A 22,447-nucleotide genomic window follows, 5' to 3' on the forward strand; every position below is an offset into this window, starting at 1 on the left:
AAGAATTCCTCAAATCCCTAGGGCCCTAAAGTTTGGCAACGCCCTTCAAACTCCTCTGGTGCCCATGGGTGCCGCCGATTTCTTAGCTCGTTTGACAGTCTATCCCACAAATAAAAGATAGATTTTTACAAAGATAAGTAAGTTAAATAAAGTTTATGTCAAAAACTTAGATTAACAACCGAATAGTGTTTTCGTAAAAAAGAACAATGAAGACAAACTAATCAAAGTTGTAAAAAATCCTCAGCATGATTTAAATAAAACCAGACAGACAACCCTTTGAAAACTTGAAGCTCAATATTAATCAAATGCAATTAAAAAATAAATATAAAGCCACTCAATAAATCCACTATACTCACTCACCCTCTAAATCAGTGGTTCTCAATCTGTGTGGGTCGGGGAAACCAAATAATAACTAGTTAACACAGCCATGTGAAAATCGATAGTAGATAATATAAATAAATGATGACTTGCATATAGATATTTTTATTTTCTTTTTATAAACGTTGCCCCATACTAAGACTGTCTCCTGTGTCGTGGGTACACACAAACATACAAGTACACATACCTACACATGACACCCAGACCCGAAACAACAATTTGTAGATAGAGTTGCTCCGTGCGGGAATTGACCCCCGTTTTAAGGCCCCGTTAAGGCAAACGCAAAAATCTCATTTTTTTCGTTTCACATTAAAAATCTAGGTATTACAGTATAAATCCGCCTAGAATTTTAATTTATCTAGTTATTTAGGTAGTAGAAATATCTGCTGGAGAAATCACATAATTACGTAATTTTTCAAACATTATTATTCAACTACTTATTTTAATATAAGTATCCTTCGAATTTTCATTTATTAGTTCAGTTTATTTTTAATACTCGTCCAAATATTTAAAAATAATGATACAAAACCGAGCCTCAACCAAGAAAAGATTGGGAACCGCTGACTGTAAATCATCCCTATGCCAGAGATATGAATCTATGTAGTAATACATCATCCCCATAGTTTCACGGTGGATTGGGCAGAGATCTGGTTTATTACCGGCCACCCTTGTATTTATTGGCGGGGGTAATGGTATTAAATAATGTGTTATTTATATGAGGGTATATTGAAAAAGGTTTGCGCTAAAATTGGTAATTTTTAGAAGTTATGAACATAGAAGGAAAATACTGGTTAAGAAGATGAGTTTGAGAATCGTTTACAAAATAAACTCAAAGCTTTTAAAGCTTCAAAACTAATGACAGTTATAGCTTTTAATCTCAGAAGGGGTAAGCAGAGTGCACATTCTCATCTCATTTCATTCTCTCATCTGATTTTTTATAAGGGGGAATATCATCCAATGACTTCTCTCACCTTGGGTGACGCGAGATAGAGTATCAGACTCTTACTGACTAAAAACCACCCCGTTCCTATACCTGCTCTTTGAACCTGAGGCCCGGTAACCCCGCTAGGTAGTCCGCAGCTCGGGGACATGGTTCTGCCGGTGTCATAAAAACCCGACTGACTAAAGGACCGCACAATTAATCGCTTTTTTTACCTAAAAATTCACAGAAATTGCACATGCGACTACTACAACGGCAGTCAAAGAAAACGTTTCTCCTACTCCTCAAAAAAAAAGTACATAAAAGTGCCCATTAGCGAGTGCACGGTGCACGGTGATTGCACGCAAATTAACGCACGATGCACGACGCGGCGCGGCCATGTTTCCAGTGCAGTTAACTGAAATTACGTCACGGGCGACACGCACTGTCACATTAAAGTAAACTGCAGAAGTATCACACCACTAAAGAAGTAATCTACTCACTTGTTATGATGAGATGAGATTTGTCAAATATGTAAGACTAAAAAGACATGCTTACTAGGTGAAAAGAGAACCTCCTCCTTTTTGGGAAGGCGGTTATAAAGAGGTCAGACAACAGCAACGACTTAAAGTGATTGCTATGTTATCTAATTAGGGGTCAATCAAAGTGTATTCCCTTTTTACCCAATCCGAAAGAAAAACCTAAAACTATACAAAAAAAGTTAACGAAAGAAATGATCAACGCATAGAATTTTAGGAAATTAATATAGATAATAGTAATGTATAGCCGAAGCCTTCTAAAAAAGTGGCGTTTTGCATTTATAAAAAATATTTCTGGATTTGCAACAAAACTAGAAGTTCTATGACAAAAAATAAACGGTTAAATTGAAGATGGTAAAAATTAAAGACTTCACACTTTTTTAAATGACCTCGAAATTACTTATACGACATTTATTCAATGAACCTTCTGCCATTTCTATAACATGTGACAAGGGGTACGCACGTTATAGTGTGGGGTACAGTCGACGCGGTCTTGTCGGTAATGTTACAAATATTGTCGACCGTGAACCGACGCCGTAGAGGGGGCGCGGCGGTGTATTCATAGTCATGTAGTGTAAATTAAAAATTATTGCTGTTTAGCTTGATTATTTGCTAGCTAAGATATCATTTAAGCGTTTTAAGGAGAAAGCCGTACAAAAAGAGTGGGTTGGCCGCCTGGCTGCAATCTAAACCTGGTTTTTAGAAGTACAGGTAATATGCCAACATTGAACCAAATTGAAATAAATCTAATAAATCTTTTTGGGTCTTAGAGAGAAATCTAATACAAACAGGCATATCTAGTACCTAAATAATAATTCTAATATTAACTACGCGTAGCGAAATCAAAATTTTAAACTTTTTTACTTCTTTCAGCAAATAAAAACAAGTGTGTCACAATAAAAATCATGTCACGACCAGACTATGAATACAGCACACGACACAGCTACCCTCGCGAGTCTAATATGATTAATCGGTAAAACGTAACGCTGTCGCACTCGACTGTACTCAATACAAACGATGCTCGGATTATGCAGTACTGTTGGAGTACAGTGGCGAAGTAAAGTGTTTTCGAAAGCTATGATTTGAGTACCCCGGGGGAGTTTTTAACGCCACTGTACTTATAAGGGATTGGCTTTTTGGGGATGTAGTGTGAAAACTGTGAAATGAAAGTTAGAAGGAATATATTTTTTTAATGTTTTGGCGTAATTTTTCAGCTCAAGATTTTTTTTTTAATAAATATATTAATTGTATTTACAATCAGACCCAGGACTATGAGCAAATTGGTTTTGTGGTGTTTAAATCTAATAAAGTTTTCAAGAATGTTTTTTTTTATAACTCCCATGTAATAGGCGGTGATCCTATCGCCATATACCGGGCACAATTCCAGACTCCGTGCTGCTACTCCAAATTATCTAAAACGACCCGGGAATTGAACCCGAGATCCCTTTGTCCGGCAGTCGCACTTGCAACCACCAATAATACACGATAATACCAAAAATCCAACCAAAAAAGATTAGAATCCTACCCCAACCAACAAAAAATCATCTAGGTGCTCAATTAAACCCCTCTTTAGGTTAGGGAGTAAACAGTAAACACTACTCTTTGCAGAGGGGTAGCGAGTCAATATTGGACGAACAAATAAAGGGGTGGGGTGGCTCCATCTATTTGCGTAACGATATAGTTTTAAATACATAGTACCTTTTTTTAAGTGTTTTGTTATGATTTAGTGTGGGATCTAGTCGATAGAGGCGGTCGGTTCAACGTCGCGCCTTTTATCCCCAAAGAGGTAGGCAGCGGTGCACATTAGGGCACGTAATGCCGCTATACAATGTGCACTCACTTTCCACCATTTGTGTAATAGGTCCCATGTCATGTGTCGATTACATGTTATAAGTCATTAATGATCTTTTTGATTAAAAAAATTACATATAGTTCTCTGATAATAACACAAATCACCTGCACTTGATGGTACACAATTACCGCCGGATCTCATAAGAGATAGACGAAGAAAGTAAACGAGCAGACAGATCACCTAATTGTAAGCGATCAGGCGCCGCCCATGGACACCCGAAACACCAGAGGCGTTACACGTATTTTAATCTCGTTTGGGAGCGATGTAGTAGTGTTTAGGATAAATAATTTATTTAAATATAGCTAATAATTTTGTAGTAGTAAGCTGATAATTTTGATAGAAATACTTGAAATACAAAAAAAAATACATCTTCACTGATCACGCGGCCATTACAGAAAAAATCCAAATAACTAATTTTCTTATTTTTATAAACAGCAATTACATAAATAGTTTCTCATCTCCATAAATAGGCCTAACGCATCAATATAATTTATATTCACATAATGCGCCATTACCCAGCAAGCCAAGTAAATAAGTATTAGTAACGAACCAAATAACTATGTAAATGTGATAAAAAATCGACGCAGGCGCATCTTGTAGCAAAGTGCGAAACGCTGTGTTCGATGTTAAGTAATTATCTTGTCCTTTTTTCCTATTTTCTGTTTTATTGGTAATGGAATAAGGTTTGTAGTCAAATGAGGGTTATTTTTTTTAGTTTGTAATGGTAAGTTAGGTTTTATTCGGTTAGGGTCTTTTGCTATTAAATAGTAGTTTGACAAGAAATTACTGTAAGTTGTAGTATTTAAGAGAATAAAAATAAAACATGTATATTACATTTTGACGAGGAATTCGGACTAGTTTCAAGCCATGTAGCAGCACGACAATCGCTGCGTCGTGTGTCGCGGAATGCTGCTCATGAATGAGCCTCTTGCATGGCTTGAAACTAGTCAAGTTCTTCGTCAAACAGTTACGTAAGTAAGCCGATAACATAATTATCAATTTAGTATATCTCACGAAAGTTATAATAAAAACAATGATTCAGTTTGTTACCGAACTTCAAAAATATACTATTAAATATCACTGTGGTGGACAAGCCCTCAACGATACAAAAAAAAAAACGATTAAACCAAAATATTTTTAGCAGTTTAAAGTGACCGATAGCGGTTCGAGGTGTTATCAGTCAACAAGGATAATAACCGAAGTATATCTACAAGGCACCAGCTGAAGAAACTAACATCTAAATAGTTACTACACATGTGCCTAAAAAAAATTATCAGATACTAGTTCAACTTTGAACGAAAAACTCCATTTAGAAAGAGGGTTTGCCGCGAATAAACTAACGGGTTACCGCGGCTCCAGCTCGAAGCAGGAGTAGGAACGGGGTGGTGTTTAGTCAGTAAGAGTCTGACACCCTCTTTCGCCTCACCCAGAGTAACCTAACGTGGTGGGAGCAACTAATTAACCCCTTTTAGGTGTCACTTATAGGTCAGTGAAAACCAAAATGTGAAATTTAAAAGAGGTTGGTGAAAAGCAATCAATCCAATTTTGATTCTGGTTCTGGAGCTGCGGACTATCTAGCGGGTTACCGGGGCTCCGGCTCAAAAAGCAGGAGAAGGAACGGGGTGGTTTTTAGTCAGTAAAAGTCTGACTCTCCCTCTCGGCTCGCCCAGAGTTACTTAGCGCGATGGGAGCAACTTAACCCCATACCTACACTTTTAGGTGTCACTAATACGTCAGTGAAAGCCAAAATGTCACCAGTCTAGGAGTTCCTTGAAACTTGTCTTAAAAGAGGAGGAAAACAATCATCCCTATTCTGATTCTAGGTCTTATACTCAAACTAAGTAACCTTAGATTTAGATATACCACGTCTAATTAATCGTATGTGTGAAAACAACTGACACACGCCATATAGGACGGTCTCTTGTCATTCAGTAAAAAACGGTTTGAAGTTTTTGTAATAAATTATACGCAGCTTGTTAGTGATCTTATATTCTACGAGTATGCGTCCATTCATTACTTAGGTCTCCTGCTGTATTAGTGATTTAATTTAAATCACATTAAGAATGTAAAGCTTATTGAAATTGCTTACTATTTATCTACCAAAGTTGTCATATGAACGTGAATGAAACGCAAAAAGCAAATCTGTTAGGTAAAGAATTTAACGAAAAATATAAATCCTGATTATAGAATCATACTGACCAGTTTAAGACTGACAATAAGGTCTAATTATTGACCCCATGAGACGTAAAATGAGACTAAGACATGACCTTATATAATGTAGTCCCCAAAAAAGGATTTACTCCTGCCCAAGGTGTGTTTTGAAAAATAAAATCACATACACATCACGCCTAGGGCTCAGAACAACAATTTGTGGATCACACAAAGAGTTGTTCCGTACGGAGAAGCTCTAGTTACGTATCTAATAATTAATCTACCACTAAGTGGACCGACGACATCGTCAGAGTTGCGGGAAGCCAGTGGATGCAGGTGGCGGCTTGTCGTTCTACGTGGAGGACTAAGGGGGAGGCCTTTGTTCAGCAGTGGACGTCTCTCGGCTGATGATGATGAAATAATAATTGACTCAGCAATAAAACAAGCAACCAAACCGTTTAGATGACGACAAGACCGACTGCTAGTCGTCAACAAACAAATTATTATCAAATGGGGGACGCCCAATCAGGGGATAACGTTACAACTTCGTCATTGATCTGTTTTTAAACTGATAACTACTTTATGAAGTTATTATTTCAATCTATATTTGTATAAGATTGTGTTACTGATTTCATGGTCGAGTGGTCCCATTAAACATTAGATTCTAATGGATAGTTGATCAGTATTCAATAACAATAAAAATATCGTCAACAGCCTGGGATAGTCCAGGGATCTTCAGGAAGGACGGAGCTATGTAGGTTGTATGGCTTCTTCCCTCTTGCACTGCTCAATGATCGACCATTCTGACACAATTGTAATAGCAGACTAAGGCCCCTGTACAGTACCCTTAGTATAAATTTGCTTTTCGTTTATAAAGTAATCGAAACGAGAGTTCGTTCGGCGCTCTGATTAGCCGGCTCTAATAAACCAACCAATTAGAGTGCCGAATGCGGTCTCGTTTCGATTACTTTAAATGCAAAGTAAACTCGCACTAAGGGTACTGAGCTATCATACGAGTCTCCTCTACATAAGAGGTGCTTACTTCACCATCTCTACGCTTGACAGACTGGTTGAAGATCAGTTTAAAAGTTTTTCGTTTATCAGAGAGCGCTGCTGTCCGGTCTCTGTCAAATGTCCCTTACTTGGGTATACGACACCCGCAGAAAGAGTGCGATTAATAGCGAAGACAATTGTAACTAACTACAGAAAAAAAGAAATACAGGTTGTAACTATTACTTTGATTATCAGAAATATTTGGTCTTTATACAATCGTTATCAAAATAATCTGCCTAAAAATCATGATAATAAAATACAGTGAAAATAACAAAAAAAAATACATTTCTAAAACATGAGTAAATAAAAATACCAAAGATACTTGTCGTACGTCATTACAACCCAATTCGTATCGTATACGTGTATTTGCTCAGCTGCGTGTGCGCCGATACCCCATTGGTGGCGCGCGCGCCAATGACAGCGGTCCAATTTCGAAATTTCATTTAATTTTCTTTGATTAATTTTTATCTTTGCCGTTTATAAATGAAATGAGATTGGATTGGGTATGATATTCTTTTAGCAATTTTTATGAATGTAATAGAATATTTAATCATGTCGTGAACCACTTTTATTTCAGATCTAGCGTACATTTATTATATTAATTCTATGTGCAAATAAAATATCTTATTCTTAACATTTCAATCATAGATTAACATCTTATCTATAATATAAAAATAAGTCGGCTTTTCCTTCCTGACGCTATAACTCCAGAACGCACGAACCGATTTCCACGGTTTTGCATTCGTTGGAAAGGTCTCAGGCTTCGTTTCGAGAAAATTCAGGAAAAATTCAAGACAAAAGCAGGTAAATAGGGAAAATCATTAGTGGCGAAATGGAGTTCGCCGGATTTGTTAGTATTATTAAAATTTTCGAAGAATTTTTGATATTTCTGCCGTAATTTCCCAAGGCATTTATAGTTATAAATGATAAATGATATTTATTTCTGCAAATAGGTTACAAAATAACAGTTTTACACGTCAATATTTCAAATAGCTAGATGAGGCCGGCAAGAGTTAGGTATATGGCTCATTTCGGTTTTTGATTAGCATCAAGCAGTACATGGCAACCAGCTACCGTGCAACGTGTAGCGGTTTTGATTCCCGCACGTCAAAGGTGTCAAATGTATGCGAACTTGTATGTTTGTAAACGCACCCGCGACTGTTTCCTAGCAAATTTTTACAAGGAAAAAAGTTACAAGGGAGTTCATAAGAGTTCCCTAATTTTCTGGAAGGTAACTAGGTACGGTGAAATCGTAGAAATTATTCATAATAGGTACGTTTTTTCCTTGATCACGTTTTCAGAAACTGGCTACTGCGTCTAACTTAATTTGAAGTAACAATCACTTTTCCTTCAAGACTTTTCTAGTACCTTCACGATAAAAAAATTATGGAATATTTCCAGTCTTGCGAAGAGTATCACACTAATATTATTTATTAATGTGAATCTGGTCTAAAATCTTGGTTCATAGTTATGTAGTAAGTAATTAGTAAGATCGATCGATTTTTTTTAACCCTAGAGGTAAAAAAAGTACGTAGTACATTTTATCCAAATTCTAGATTTGGATAAAATGTGAAAGTTTCTTTGTTTGTTTGGATGTTTGTCCGTCAATCACGCTGAAACTACTGAACGAATTCTGATGGCATACAGAAAGGTTAAGAGCTGACTTGGTTGATATATAATGTATCGTGGGTGTTGGATACTTTTTATCCCATGGGAGAGAGAGAGTAGCCTTTATGCGCGATATCTAACCCGTCTGACAACCCTGCTTCCAGATTTTTTAAATCATAAAGTATCCACCATGGATAGCATAGGACTTGAATATTAGCGATTTTTTTTTCGCTCGGACACCACTCCATATTTTAAAATGAAAACAAAACATCATCTTTATATTGTCACAATAAAGGAATTTTAATAAAACAAAGTGTCGTGTAATTGAATTATTATCGACCGAGCTTCGAACCCGCTATCTCTTGTTTACGAGTGACACTTGACTTCGTTGTTTTGTTATTATATTACAATAATGTTATGTTATTGTGTAATTAATTGGTTTTTTATCTAAAAATCCTTTTTTTATTATATAAGCCGGTAAACGAGCTGATCACCTGATGGTAAGCAATCCGCCTATGGACACTCGAAACACCAGAGGGTTAGGTATTTAAATTGTCTGTATACCAAATTTCATCGAAATTCGATCAGTAGTTACTTAGATAAAACGAAATAAAGTTTAGAAGTGGCAGCAAATACGTCATTTCTACGTATAAAACGTACCTAGAAGTGACGTCACGCGGTATTTCAAATCAATATATCTCCGAAAGTATTTGTCTAATATTTTAAAATAATCTAGCACCGACGGGCATCGAAATAAAAATTAGTCATCTAATTTATTACTTAGTTAACATATAAGATAACAACCAATCGTGCCAATCTAAAGGAACAAAGGAACACAACTATCTCGTGTCTGGCTGACCCACGACACGGGGGGCGTTAGGTTATCGTTGCCATGTAAGGCGGAGCTTTAATTGTGATTTATGACCCCTTTATTGTTGTTTCAACACTGATTATAGCGCTATTTGGGGCTACGCATATTTAATATATTGGTCACCAAACCTACTCTTCCCGCGGGTGTCGTATACCCGAGTAGGAGACTACACATTAGACAGAGACCGGACAGCAGCGCTGTCTGATAAACCTGAACCTTTTATACTACGATTTCCAAATCGCCTCTCAAGCGTGGAGATTTGGCGGCTGGGCAATGGGCTGACGTGTAATTTGTAGCGGGTTAGATTCCCACACGAAGCAACTGTTTGCGTGATCCACAAGTTGTTGTTTCGGGTCTGGGTGTCATGTGTATGTGAACTAAACGCACACACGACACAGGAGAACATCTAAGTGTGGTGCAACGTTTAAAAAAAAAGGGGGAGGTCTATAGTCCAGCTGTGGACTGTCACGAGCTGATGATGAAAAGCAAAACGATAAGTATTTTGTAATTCTCACCAATGTACGAGTAGTTAGTCATCTTTTATACCAAACACTTACAAAATCATAGGTGAAATCAACAAGACATCAGCAGGTAAACCTACACCAATCTGCCAATAATTTCCCTTCAATTTCCAACTTTTTCCCAAAACAAATAAAGACGAAAATCGAATACCACAAAGGTGTAGTGTGACCTGCTGTTGTAGTTGGTATGTCCGAAAAAGTATGGACTAAAGAGATCAGCAAATGACCTGACAACACGACAGACGACCGAATATGATTAATACCCTGCCAGTACCACTTACAATAGCTGACGTGACTACTATATTTGGTAGGGTTATAATACAGGATGGGAGAACAAAATATTATATTATTTTGTTCCTAAAGTTAGTCCGGACTACGTATTATAAGTAGAAAGTACAAGGAACCCTACCCTTTATCTGAAGGGGGAAAATCATTGAATGACTTCTTCCGTGTTTTTGAGGGGGGGAAATCGTCCAATGACTTCTTTCGCCTTGGGCGAGGCGAGAGGAAGTGTCAGACTCTTACTGACTAAAAACTACCCCGTTCCTACTCCTGCTTTTCGAGCCGGAGCCCCGGTAACCTGCTAGGTAGTCCGCAGCTCCGGATCAGGTTGTAGCTATGCTACGAAGATGTAATAGCTGCTAGGCTGTCAAACTGTGACCGTTTCCACTGATACTAAGCTATGTAGCTGTGCGAGGAAGATGCGCAGCTCGAGTGTATGCGATGTATCGATAGTAGGGAAGCCGCATAGCACGCATCTTTCCATATAAAAAAAAACATGGCTTAGCTGAGTTCGTTTCCACCAGTGCTAAGCTATATGTATGTTGGCTGGAAGCTAAACGCATCCACAGCAACGTAGTATAACACATCTCTGATGGAAAAGCGCTCTTACTGACTAAACACCACCCCGTTCGTCCTGTTTCGAGCTCACGATTCACCTTTAACTAAATAACTATCTTCATAAGGCTATCTACGCGAAAATGGGCTCGCTGTCATCGCAGCGGTAAGTCCCCTCTTTGAGGAGTGGCTAGAGAGGCGCCACGGCGTCCTCACCTACCGCCTGACGCAGGTGCTTACCGGACATGGGAGTTTCGGTAGGTTCCTGTTCCTTATTGGGCGGGAGGAAACGCCCGGGTGTCATCACTGTGAGGACCGCCCGGAGGACACGGTAGAACATACGGTGGCGGTGTGCCCTGCGTGGGCTGAGCACCGCCAAGTCCTCAGGGATGTGGTCTTTATAGACGGCTACCTCTCGCGCCCGGCACTGGTTCAGGCCATGGTGCGGAGCGAGAGGGACTGGGATGGCGTCTCCTCCTTCTGCGAAGCAGTCATGCTAGCTAAGGAGGAGGCGGGGCGCGTGAGAGAACAAACCTCCTCACGCCCCAGCCGTCGCGAGAGACAGTCCGGGCGTCGGGGATCGCGAGACGATCTCCGGCCACCGTAAGTGCGGGCCTGCGGACGGCGAGCAAGGGTAGCTCACCGCCCGAACAGAACCAGACCCGTGCGTGCGGCGCGTCGCGTTCCGCGCGCGCCTCAAAGAGCCATCAGACCACCACAGATGGGGCCCAGCAGGGCTGATGCCTGATCCGGAGCTGCGGACTACCTAGCGGGTTTACCGGGGCTCCGGCTCGAAAAGCAGGAGAAGGAACGGGGTGGTTTTTAGTCAGTAAGAGTCTGACACTCCCTCTCGCCTCGCCCAAGGCGAGAAAAGTCATTGGATGATTTTCCCCCCTCAAAAAAAAAAAAAAAAAAAAAAAAAAAAAAAAAAAAATCTACGCGAAAAATCAACAACAATTTTCCTGCATGACTTGGAAAAATCCTATAAAATACGCAAATAATTGTTCGTATTTAAATATAACACTTAATATGTTAATTTTGTAGCATATTCATTGGCTGTGCGTTGCACGTTGTTAGAATTCTTTTCTATGACGAACCTCTTGAGTTATGCGTGTACTGGACGGTTTCTAGGCGATGTGGTCGCGTTTGGACTCACTTTGGTAAAGATATAAGTAAATAATAGGGAATTAATTTCGAGAAAATAATAAATCAGCCTTGCTGACATTCACAATACTGGGCCAAGGCGTCTTATCAAAAAAAAATCTTACAAGTGGAAAAGTATGACCCTAAAAAAAATTCTAATCTAACTCTTAACTTGAAGTATTTTTTATTTTTGGTCTGGCCAAAAAAATACTTCAATTATCCTTTCTTCATTTCCAAAAGACAGAAAACCACTTGAAAAAAAAATTTAGTTAACTATAATTTTTCCCAACGCCCTGTATAGTCTCGTCAATGGTATAAAAGTAACTCAATGTAACATAGTAATGTGGCACATTAATTCATATGGCACTCGTACTGTGTTGTACAATGTGTAGGGGACGAGTCATAAGCTGTAGCGATTGTTGCAGAATCGCTGTAAACTGTTGCTTGAACCATACAGGATTTTGGTTGAGATTGCTTTCTTTAATAGTATAGATTTGGAAGCAATATTTTAGTTATAAAATAAACTATAGAAGTAGATTTCAATGGACCGAAGAAATGAAATAGGGCAGATAACTAGGTAATTTTAATTTTTAATGTACGTCTTATAGATTATTTTAAAATATAAGACACGTATTTTTTATACACGTATGATATATCGATTAGAAATATCGCGTGACGTCACTTATATTGACGTGTAGAAGTGTTATTTTATAACCTATTTACAGAAATAAATATCATTTATCATTTAGGTAAAGAACATCGGGCATTTTTGTATGGGACACTTACCTACGGCGAACAAAAATAAAATTAGGTACGGTGGATAGGCAATTAAATCTAGTTCACAATGGTATAGTTCCCATATCTGTGGGTCGTGGCAATAAGGAGAAATTGGACATTTAAAAAATATTTATAAATGTTTTTGGGCAATAATTGAAGAGGAAAAAGGGAATCAAAAATAATTAAAACAACATATTTTTCTCTTAACTTTTGGCGAAGGACTGCGATGATGATGACGAAGGACTGCGATGTAGTAAGATAAGCTAGCTACCTGCGCGAGCGCAACATAATACCAGTTTTAAGACTATGGGCGAGAGTGAGAACGAAATATGCACATCAACTTGACGGATTTAGTCTGATTGGGTTTATAAAAATACCACGGAGTGATATTTTAACTTACTGAGCGGTCGTTTAGTAATTAGGAAAAATAGTCAACTTAAAATATCATTTTCATTTTACTAATTATTTCCATTTTCCCATTATTGTGAATCAAAATAACTACACAATATTAAATATGATTGCAAACACTATCATTTAAAAATATTTTGGTTTATGTTCGCGACTTTTAAAAAATCGGGTAAAAAACGCCCGATGTCCTTTTATACGTAGTAATGACGTATTTACTCCTGACTCCTGAATAGAACTGATTCCTGAACTTCTAAAAACAGTAAAAGCAATTACTGCACAGTTGGCGCGATGGCTGGGCAATGGGTTGCCGTGAAACGTGTAGATGGGTTCCCGCACGGAGCAACTCTTTGTGTGTTCCACAAATCGTTGTTTCGGGTCTAGATATCGTGTGCATATGAAATTGTGTGTTGGTAAACGCATCCACGACACAAGAGAAAATCCTAGAGCGAGGCAACGGAGTTTTCTTTTTAAATGAACGATGTTAGGTTCACAAAATCGCTAAACGCTACCGCCCCTAACTTGTACCGTACGCAACTAACGGGTACAATCATAATCCCGCACCTAATACGGTGAGATAGTTCAATGTCGATTGTCCGTGCGTTTGATTGATTGAAATCGGTAAACATTACATTTGCTGTGTGTCTGTGTGACAGTCCGCGGGTATTTCTTAACAAAGTTACTTTGTATCGTGGGAATCTGAGGTTTTTGAGGAAAACCATACGTTTGCTGTGTTGAAGCATGTTCTTAATTATTATGTTAGATTAATTTACTTACCGCCGCACTCAGACTCATTTAATGGTTACGTAACCCAATCCTTAGCAATTGTTTTCGATACAAATCTTTACTAAGGAATAGTTTGAGTAGTCATTAAATGTTTCTGAGTACGGCAGTTAAGGAGTTTTAAAAGTATCTGCCACGGCTTTAATTGGAGGTGGTGTTGTGTTTAAAGATTACAATAGTAATACTACTTAGGTATTGTGATAATCAAAATCGCTTTAATAATGCCTTTTTTAGGGGGGGAAACCATCCAATGGCTTCGGTGAGGCGAGAGGAAGTGTCAGACTCTTACTAACTAAAAACCAAGCCGTTCCTATTTCTGCTTTTCTAGATTCCCGGTAAACCCGCTAGGTAGTCCGCAGCTCCGGATTTTAATAATGGCTTGGTTTTAAAATAAACAGTAGGTAGATAAGTACCAAAACCTTTTTTTGTGACACAAATAAAGTTTCCAAAAGGCAATCATCACGCTTCAAACCAAATACGGCGAGGCAGATCAGAAACTATTGTCAACGTGATTGATTGATAGATAGACAGACATCTTTTGACCAATTTTCTAAAAGATCATTATTCTATGAATTTTTTGCGCAATTCGGCCAATTTCGTCACTATTTCATCTGATAACATAAGATATCATCTAATCAATACTCTTCTACGTGTATCTAGCGAGATAAATTTGATTTTACTAGTTCATATATCATATCAATCGGAGAAATGAAAAATATAAACTGTGAGTCAGCCATGACAGTAGCATCATTTAATAAATGGCGGGAAAACATCTGTCATTGGTTGAATTTGGATTAATTGTGATGTTGACATCTCATTCATCGAATCAAAATCAAGTAACATAATACCCTAATTTAACAACCATATTGCACTTTAAGATCATAATTATTTAATCCATTATAATAGACTAGCGACCCGCCCCAGTTTCGCATGGGTGCAATGGTGATATACTTAATATGCAGGTAAACATACAAACATACCTCTTCAACCACTCAATCTATCAATAGTTTTAAACATTAAAGCATACAAGGGGACATAGGGACAGAGAAAGCGACTTTGTTATATACTATGTAGTGATAGAGATTTGTATACAAAATTAATTTGCTAATTATAGAAAATCAAGCAGACTTTCCGAAAGCTTAGGCCATAGAATAACAAAACAAACTACTACTCAACAGTCCATCGCTACTTCACGAAAAAAACTAACGATTCTATCTAAAAATTTACACAAACTGAAAACCATTATTATATAGTGTACCAAAATAGATATAGTCTGCTGACACTAAATCAATTTAACGGGACGCAGCGCACGTAAAATTTGTGCCGGCAGAAAAATATATCGATACATCGACTAACGCGCGATCGATTCGGCGATTATGCAATGTTAAAACTCGACTACATAAACTGAAATATATGTACCTATGATAAGTCATACTGCGTCTCTTGTTAATAGTGACTGAATATGTAGTTAATCTCAGATAGAGTTATTGGGAAATATGTTTTTGTGCTGAAGATGGTTGAATGAAATCCTAATTAATTGAACACGTATGTATTTGTAGGTTATACGATGTCGCGGTGACCTGGAGCTTTAACACGACCACTTTTCTTGCATGAGGGTGCGGGTTCGAAACCTACATACAAATTTTTTCCGAGCTATATGTACTTCCTAAGATTATTTAGACACCACTGACAAATGGTGAAGGAAAGGCCACCCGCATTAAGCAAACGTGGTGAATTGGTGATAAATGCTCCAACCTCCGTACGAGAAGAGGTCTTTAGTCAGCAGTGGACACTTAAAGGCTGTTGATTTGGTGTGATTTGTAGGTTTGGTTGGTTTTACCAGCAGCTAGTGTCACTTACAGACAGACAAACGGACAATTAATTTGAAGTTTCAAAAGTGCCTAATTTAGGATTCATTAAAACAAATGCTTTCACTTTGATTAGTCCAGGACAATAGTTAGTCACATACTTAATAATCGCCACTACAGTTACAAAAACAATTAAAAAAGAAACAGCTTATTCATAACAAGACATAAATTAAAGTACTTCAAGATGGCCCTATTTAAATAGGGCAGCATGGCAATAAAAGAAACAACCGGATATGTAACTAGTGACGTGTGCGAATAGGAAATGGAGTGTTAAGCAATCACCGTATCGTATCAATCATCTTCGTATCTTGAGATAAAATATAAAACCCTCCAATATTATTAGGTAATTAATTTACAAAGTCAAACGATATCTAATATGTTTCGCTAATTTAATTATTATTTCGATAATTCGGAAAGTGATTTTGTTGCCGTACCTACACATAATCCGGAGCTGCGGACTACCTAGCGGGTTTACCGGGGCTCCGGGTCGAAAAGCAGGAGAAGGAACGGGGGGTTTTTAGTCAGTAAGGGTCTGACACTCCCTCTCGCCTTGCCCAAGGCGGGAGAAGTCATTGGATGACTTCCCCCCTCAAAAAAAAAAAACCTAGACATATTAACACAACATTTTTTTTTGCGGGCGAAAATTCATCCAATGACTTAGACTGACTCCCGCCTTGGTGAGGTTTGGGAATGTTAGACTCTTACTGACTAAAAACAACCCCGTTCCTTCTGCTTTGAGCCGAAGCCCCGGTAACCTGTTACGTAGTCCGCAGCTCATCTTGACTTTTAATCCACGAAAGAATTAAGCTTATCCCCGAAAGAATTAATAGTTAGATAAATGTGCACTTAAGTTTACAATGATAACATCCACTCTTTATGAGTCATTGTTACAAGTGCTTGTAAAAGGGGTCAATACCCCTACAATTTTAGAACCTTATGTTACTTTTGCTAATATCGAAAAAAACTGCTAAAACTAACCCCTTGCTGTAGTAGCACTTGCGATCACTCAACCCAACCAACGAGGAACTTATAGGTTACCATAGAAAGGGCATACATTGAGAATTTCGTAAGTCAATAATACTTTTCTGAAAGAAACAACGCCAAAACCACATGTTCAGTAGCAAGTCAGTTCAAACCGTATATTTGTTACATTAAAAGTAAGTACATAAACACTCTCAAAACCCAAAAAATACAGAACCGCTAATTCCATAAAAAAGAACTCTTAAATTAATCAAGATGCAACAGATATAAAGTGTTGAACGGTAAACAATAACATCTGCTCGATGCTCGATACGACAGGAAGTCGATTCAATTTGAAAATCGACTAACCTGGTTATGGGCATAAATTATATATTTTTTTAGAGGCCAACTCTCAAGTCTTTTGTCTGTGACCGGTTCCATTGAAGTTGAATAGTGAATTTGCGAATCAATTGAAAGTTTTTATTGAAACGGGGATTAATCTTCTTCTAGTTAGTTATGTTAAATTGAAATTATTTGGGATCCGTAGCAAATCTTTAAAAGAATGCATTGCCTATATCTTTTTAGGAAGGTTGTTATTTTTTTGCCAGTCAGAATTAGTTTTGAAAACCATACTTTCCTAAACCGACTTACATTTTCGCCGAAACTAACTTTTTAATTTACGCCAAAAGAATTAGGAGATTCTATCTCATTGGAATATCCTTCTAAATTAGGATTCCCCCCTATTACATGGGACCAAAAGTGGGTGTACAATGTATAGCGGCATTACGTGCCGTAATGTGCACCTCTGCCTACCCCATCGGGGATAAAAAAGGCGTGACGTTGATTAGGCTTCCGTAGCTTCTATTCTCTTCTTAGAAATGGGGGTCGATACTAAACTAATCATTCGTTTATCCGTCGTAATCTCTCAATTTAACGACTGCCTCCAGATTTACTATACTACCTATTTAGTGGCTTAACTATTGTATTTTCCCCAAGAAAAAGATACATGTCTATATTTTTGCGAATTTCTCTTTTCTACTGCAAACGTAATAATTGAACACGCTAATCTCTCAAACTACTGGTTCGATTTGAAAAAAAAAATTTGTGTTGGATAGTCTATTTATCGAGTAGATAAAACATCACGCTACTACCAATACGAATCTAGCAGAGCGGGAAACTGTGAAACCGCGCGGTAGTAGTCTAGTTAGTAAAATGACAGAGTTAAAACGATATTTAAGTACCTACAATTCAAAATTGAATAGCATTTCAGTAAAAATAATTACAATTACATACATAATTCAGTACGTACTCGAGCGTTTTTTTTTATTTATTTTTTTTTTTGGGGGACAATCATCCAATGACTTCTCCGAAGGCAAGGCGAGAGGGAGTGTCAGACTTACTGACTAAAAACCACCCCGTTGTTACTCCTGCATTTCAACCCGGAGCCCCGGCAACCCTCTAGGTAGTCCGCAGCTCCGGGTCAAGCATCAGCCCTACTGGGCCCCATCTGTGGTGTTCTGATGGTTCTTTGAGGCGCGCGCGGAACGCTACGCGCCATTCGCACGGAAAATGACGAGTTAGAATAATAATATTTAAGTACCTACCACTCAAAATTAAATAGCATTTCAGATAAAATAACTGACTGCCTCGTTGGTCGAGTGGTCGCAAGTGCGACTGCCGAATAAGGGGTCTCGGGTTCGATTCCCGGGTCGGGCAAAGTATTACTGGGCTTTTTCGGATTTTCGAAAAATTTCTCAGTGGTAGCACGGAGTCTGGAATTGTGTCCAGGATATGGCAATAGGCTCACCCCCTATTACATGGGACTTCACAAAATGGTGAAAAGTGGGTGTACATTGTATAGCGGCATTACGTGCCGTAATGTGCACCTCTGCCTACCCCTTCGGGGATAAAAGGCGTGACGTTGTGTGTGTGTGTGTGATAAAATAATTAGGTACAATTACATAATTCAGTATTTGGGCGTTACTAAACTAAATCACAAGACACAAATAAATATAAAGCGTAACAATTCAAGCGAATAACTGTGAGAATCGTATTAATTGATATAATACGACCGTTGACTCACGAGTTACACTAAAAATACAACTAATAGGCGTTTCTAGGTCACACGGACGATTCGAAGCATTTTATTGCTATCAATATGTTTGTTTAGTGCACACAAATCTCGGGAAGTGATGGGACAGAGGTGACGAGGTTTTGTCACAGTTAGCTTAGACAAAACATACACAAAGAAATGTAGGCTTGTATCGTTTTTTATTAGGGATATAGTTAATCTCATGTAAGCGTCTTTTGTTAGTTTTATGGGAGCAAATGTATCGCTTGATGGTAATAAGATGGTAAATAAGATCAGCGCCATCTAGAGGACGAGATCAGAGATTACCTAATTCACTAGCGCCATCTCGTAAGTGCAAAACCAAAAATTTTATTTTTGAAATACAGAATGCAGGTTAATACTGAGTGAGCTACAGCAAGTTTCTTTGGTTAGTAAAACTTTTCTAAAATAGCAAAATATCAGATTAGTACTGTGGTGGACAACTTGCTACTGCACAACATTGTTATTGCACATGTGATTCCTGCACAAAAGTCAAGATGTAATATAACATTACGCTTTTTAATCTCGAAAAAGTAGGCAGAGAGGCAATAGTGCTCCTTAACATATAACGAGAATTATAAAAGTATTACTTGATCAGCTAAAGATTGGCAATGCCCAGCCTACTCAAACTATCTTCAATGAAAGCAAACTGCTAGTGTGGAACTCTCTGGGGGAGGCCTATGTTGAGCGTGGACGTCTTGTGGCTGATATGATGATGAATAATAGTGCTATTACGTCGGAATTTTCACTTTAGGGTGTTTTTTCACGAGAGTTGTGCTATGTAATGTAGCTATGCTTTGAAGATGTAAAAGCTTTTTTTTGTGTGGGTAAAATCATCCAATCTCTGCTCAAACCTTGGGTGAGGTGAGACGGAGTGTCAGACTTTTACTGACTAAAAACCACTCTATTCTTACTCCTGCTTCTCGAGCCAGAGCCGGTAAACCCGCTAGGTAGTCCGCAGCTCTGGATAAAATGAATTTAGTTAGGTATGTTATAATCAACGCCTAAATATGAGACAAATACAGACTGATACTAATATCCACACACTAATTACAATAGTCACAATAATTCAGCTTTTGGAAACCATAGAAAATTATATACTGGAATGTTCAATCCCAACATTTACTCTAAACCCAACCTTATAGCAGTATTACTAAGGTACAGTTTCAAATGTAACCAGCCGTTTATTTACTTTGTAAGTATATATTTACTCAAGTGTGTGCTGCTAATAACAAATTCAAAATCCACAATGATTTACATTTAGATATAGCTTGTCTTTGCCCTATATACAACATTTTAATACATGATAATTATTTTATAGTCTATGGCAAGTAAAATTGTAGGTTAGAAAAGTAAAAAAAATAGCTTTAACTAGACCTAAGTGGTACTTTCAGGTCTAAATAAAATAGATCTATCTATTAGCTGCTTAGAATATGTAGTTAGCTTATTTTAAAATAATGTCACTATTACCAACAGCATGTGAAAGTCCACTGCTGGTCTGTGGGCCTCCTCTACATAAGAGGGGTTTGTCATACCGTCTAGAATGTTAATATATAGTATGATAGAAGAATGACAGCAAAGATATTCTGATATTATTATTACATTTTTAAACCAATAGGATTCATGATTGACTTATTAATTTAGTAAGTTTTTTTTTAACAATAGATTCCATTGAAGTTTGTAGATAAATATCTAGCTTTCATGTAGATTGTGATAAAGATATTGAAATAAACATTATACATATAAGAGTCTTGACCTGTACCACAATAAATTCAAAATTATTTCATATCATGGTCAGTGGGTCGATTTAGGGGGGAATTATTAATGTATTCTTAAATATTATAATAATTGGTATTGTCACATTGAGAAAATTCCAATATAATGCCCTTGAAACATTATCTTTTGTTTCAATACATAATTATTTTATCCAACTAGAAATTAATGTTTGTTTTTTAGGTATTTAGGACCATGAGTCTATTTAAATGGTTATATTATCTCCTAAATAACAGTAAATAACATAACCTTTAAATTTGAAATGTGACTGGTTAGTGACTAATAAGAATAAGCTTTCATAACTATAAAATATTTTCATTATAATAAAACATTATTTGTCAAAGAAATCCAAACAACAGTTAGTTTAAACTTTAATGAATCATAAACTACCATACTTTACAATAAATTGACTGAATCATATCATGACACAAATAGATCAATATCAAATTGCTGTAATTGTGCATTAAAAATGGTCAAAGGACATAGCATGAGCATTTATTCATCAATTTTATTCCATTACAGAAAATTCCTAACATACATCGTAAGCTAGTTTTTTTTTATAGAGCATGCCTAACATTCGATTCCATAGACGCTTCGAGCCCGCGCCTTACGTGTGTAAATAAACAAAAAAATTACGCTGTAAACATTGGCACAAAGAGAACATGAAAACAACGGATCGCGAACTAAATACCCATGTACACCTCTACACAGCAGGCTGACAACGTTGTGTCCATTGATACTTGCGAACAAGAAAAAAAAATGCATCATGAAACTTGCATACGACAAGACCATGTCTTTCTTGAGATGCCTATCCGAATTACTCCCTTTTACATTTTCTTATCGATAAGTTTACCTTATTCAGTTGTGAGCGGAGGCTGTAACGTAAATAAATCCCGTAAAACAATTCAGATTAGCACTGAAAACGCTGTAGCACAATGGTACAGGCACATTGATGTCGTAGTATACGATCAAAACATAGCCTTTGTACGCCTAAAATGCGTACTTACGGCATCCTACATAATTAAAACGCATACATTAATGATTGCAGAAGGTTAGCAACTGCTTATACTACGCGTAGGTTGTACTATTCGAAAGTATTTTGAAAAAATGCTGTTGCTTTTCAACACAGTAATGGCATAACACGCAAACACTATGACTGATATTCACAATGAAACACTTCACTGAACCGCGATAGATTGTTCGAGGAACGCGAGACGAGCCACGGTATGCATTTTCTCACTCACCTTGTTGTTTATTAGCTATTTTATTGAAACAGTTTTGAAAAACTTCATATAAATGCATAGGCTCGTCATCGCTCGTCGCCATTTTGGATTCTACTGTCCAAATAAAGCATAGACAATATAGAGTATAAAGATGACTGCCTGTTCAAAAACCAAATACATTTTTTTAACAGCACTTCTAAGGCTTAAAATGTTATTGCTTGTTGCGCTATTGAAACATTTGAAACTGAAGTAAATAAGGTTACAATATAAGCCAAATGATTAGATTATTCTTTGAAACTTAAATTTATCCCAGGAAGATTATTAATTTTAATTTATCGTTGTATTTGAACTAAACTTCACCATAAACAATTTTGTGGAATTGAAAGAAGTCAAGTATCTTTAAATCGACTAATAATTTTATGAAATACTACATTTCAATAAAACTGTCTAACATTTAAGGCAAACTACGTTACGGTAAAGATTACGGCAAATAAATGGCCATATATGACAGATAAGTAGACTTTAAAGTATACAAGTTTTGTTATGAATTCACAAGTTACAATAGTTGTCTTCCTTTTTTTGAAAATAAAGAATTTTGTTGGGTTGTAAATTTTGAAAATCTTCTCATTAATATTTCATTTATGTATCAATACCACTGCAATTCACAAATAAAACT

The 22,447-nt window shown here is 37.3% G+C and overlaps 2 protein-coding genes across 3 annotated transcripts in view; one reads left to right on the plus strand and one right to left on the minus strand.

The window, feature by feature from the left end:
• The window catches only part of LOC118279740 (nucleolar GTP-binding protein 1), a 132,104-nt gene extending 120,486 nt beyond the window's left edge, over positions 1-11,618 (plus strand). Inside the window, exon 15 of the mRNA XM_050702293.1 lies at positions 11,298-11,618. Within this exon, the coding sequence (XP_050558250.1) occupies positions 11,298-11,367 (70 nt within the window). The 3' untranslated portion in view covers positions 11,368-11,618. The remainder of the gene's footprint in view (positions 1-11,297) is intronic.
• The window catches only part of LOC118279742 (protein daughterless), a 123,894-nt gene extending 101,989 nt beyond the window's left edge, over positions 1-21,905 (minus strand). For both annotated transcript variants that reach the window (XM_035599473.2, XM_035599472.2), the window contains exon 1: positions 21,793-21,905. In XM_035599473.2, the coding sequence (XP_035455366.1) occupies positions 21,793-21,874 (82 nt within the window). In that variant the 5' untranslated portion in view covers positions 21,875-21,905. The remainder of the gene's footprint in view (positions 1-21,792) is intronic.
• Between the last annotated feature and the right edge of the window lie 542 nt (positions 21,906-22,447).

This window comes from Spodoptera frugiperda, chromosome 22 (assembly GCF_023101765.2).
Source record: "Spodoptera frugiperda isolate SF20-4 chromosome 22, AGI-APGP_CSIRO_Sfru_2.0, whole genome shotgun sequence".
In the NCBI taxonomy this organism is placed as follows: domain Eukaryota; kingdom Metazoa; phylum Arthropoda; class Insecta; order Lepidoptera; family Noctuidae; genus Spodoptera; species Spodoptera frugiperda.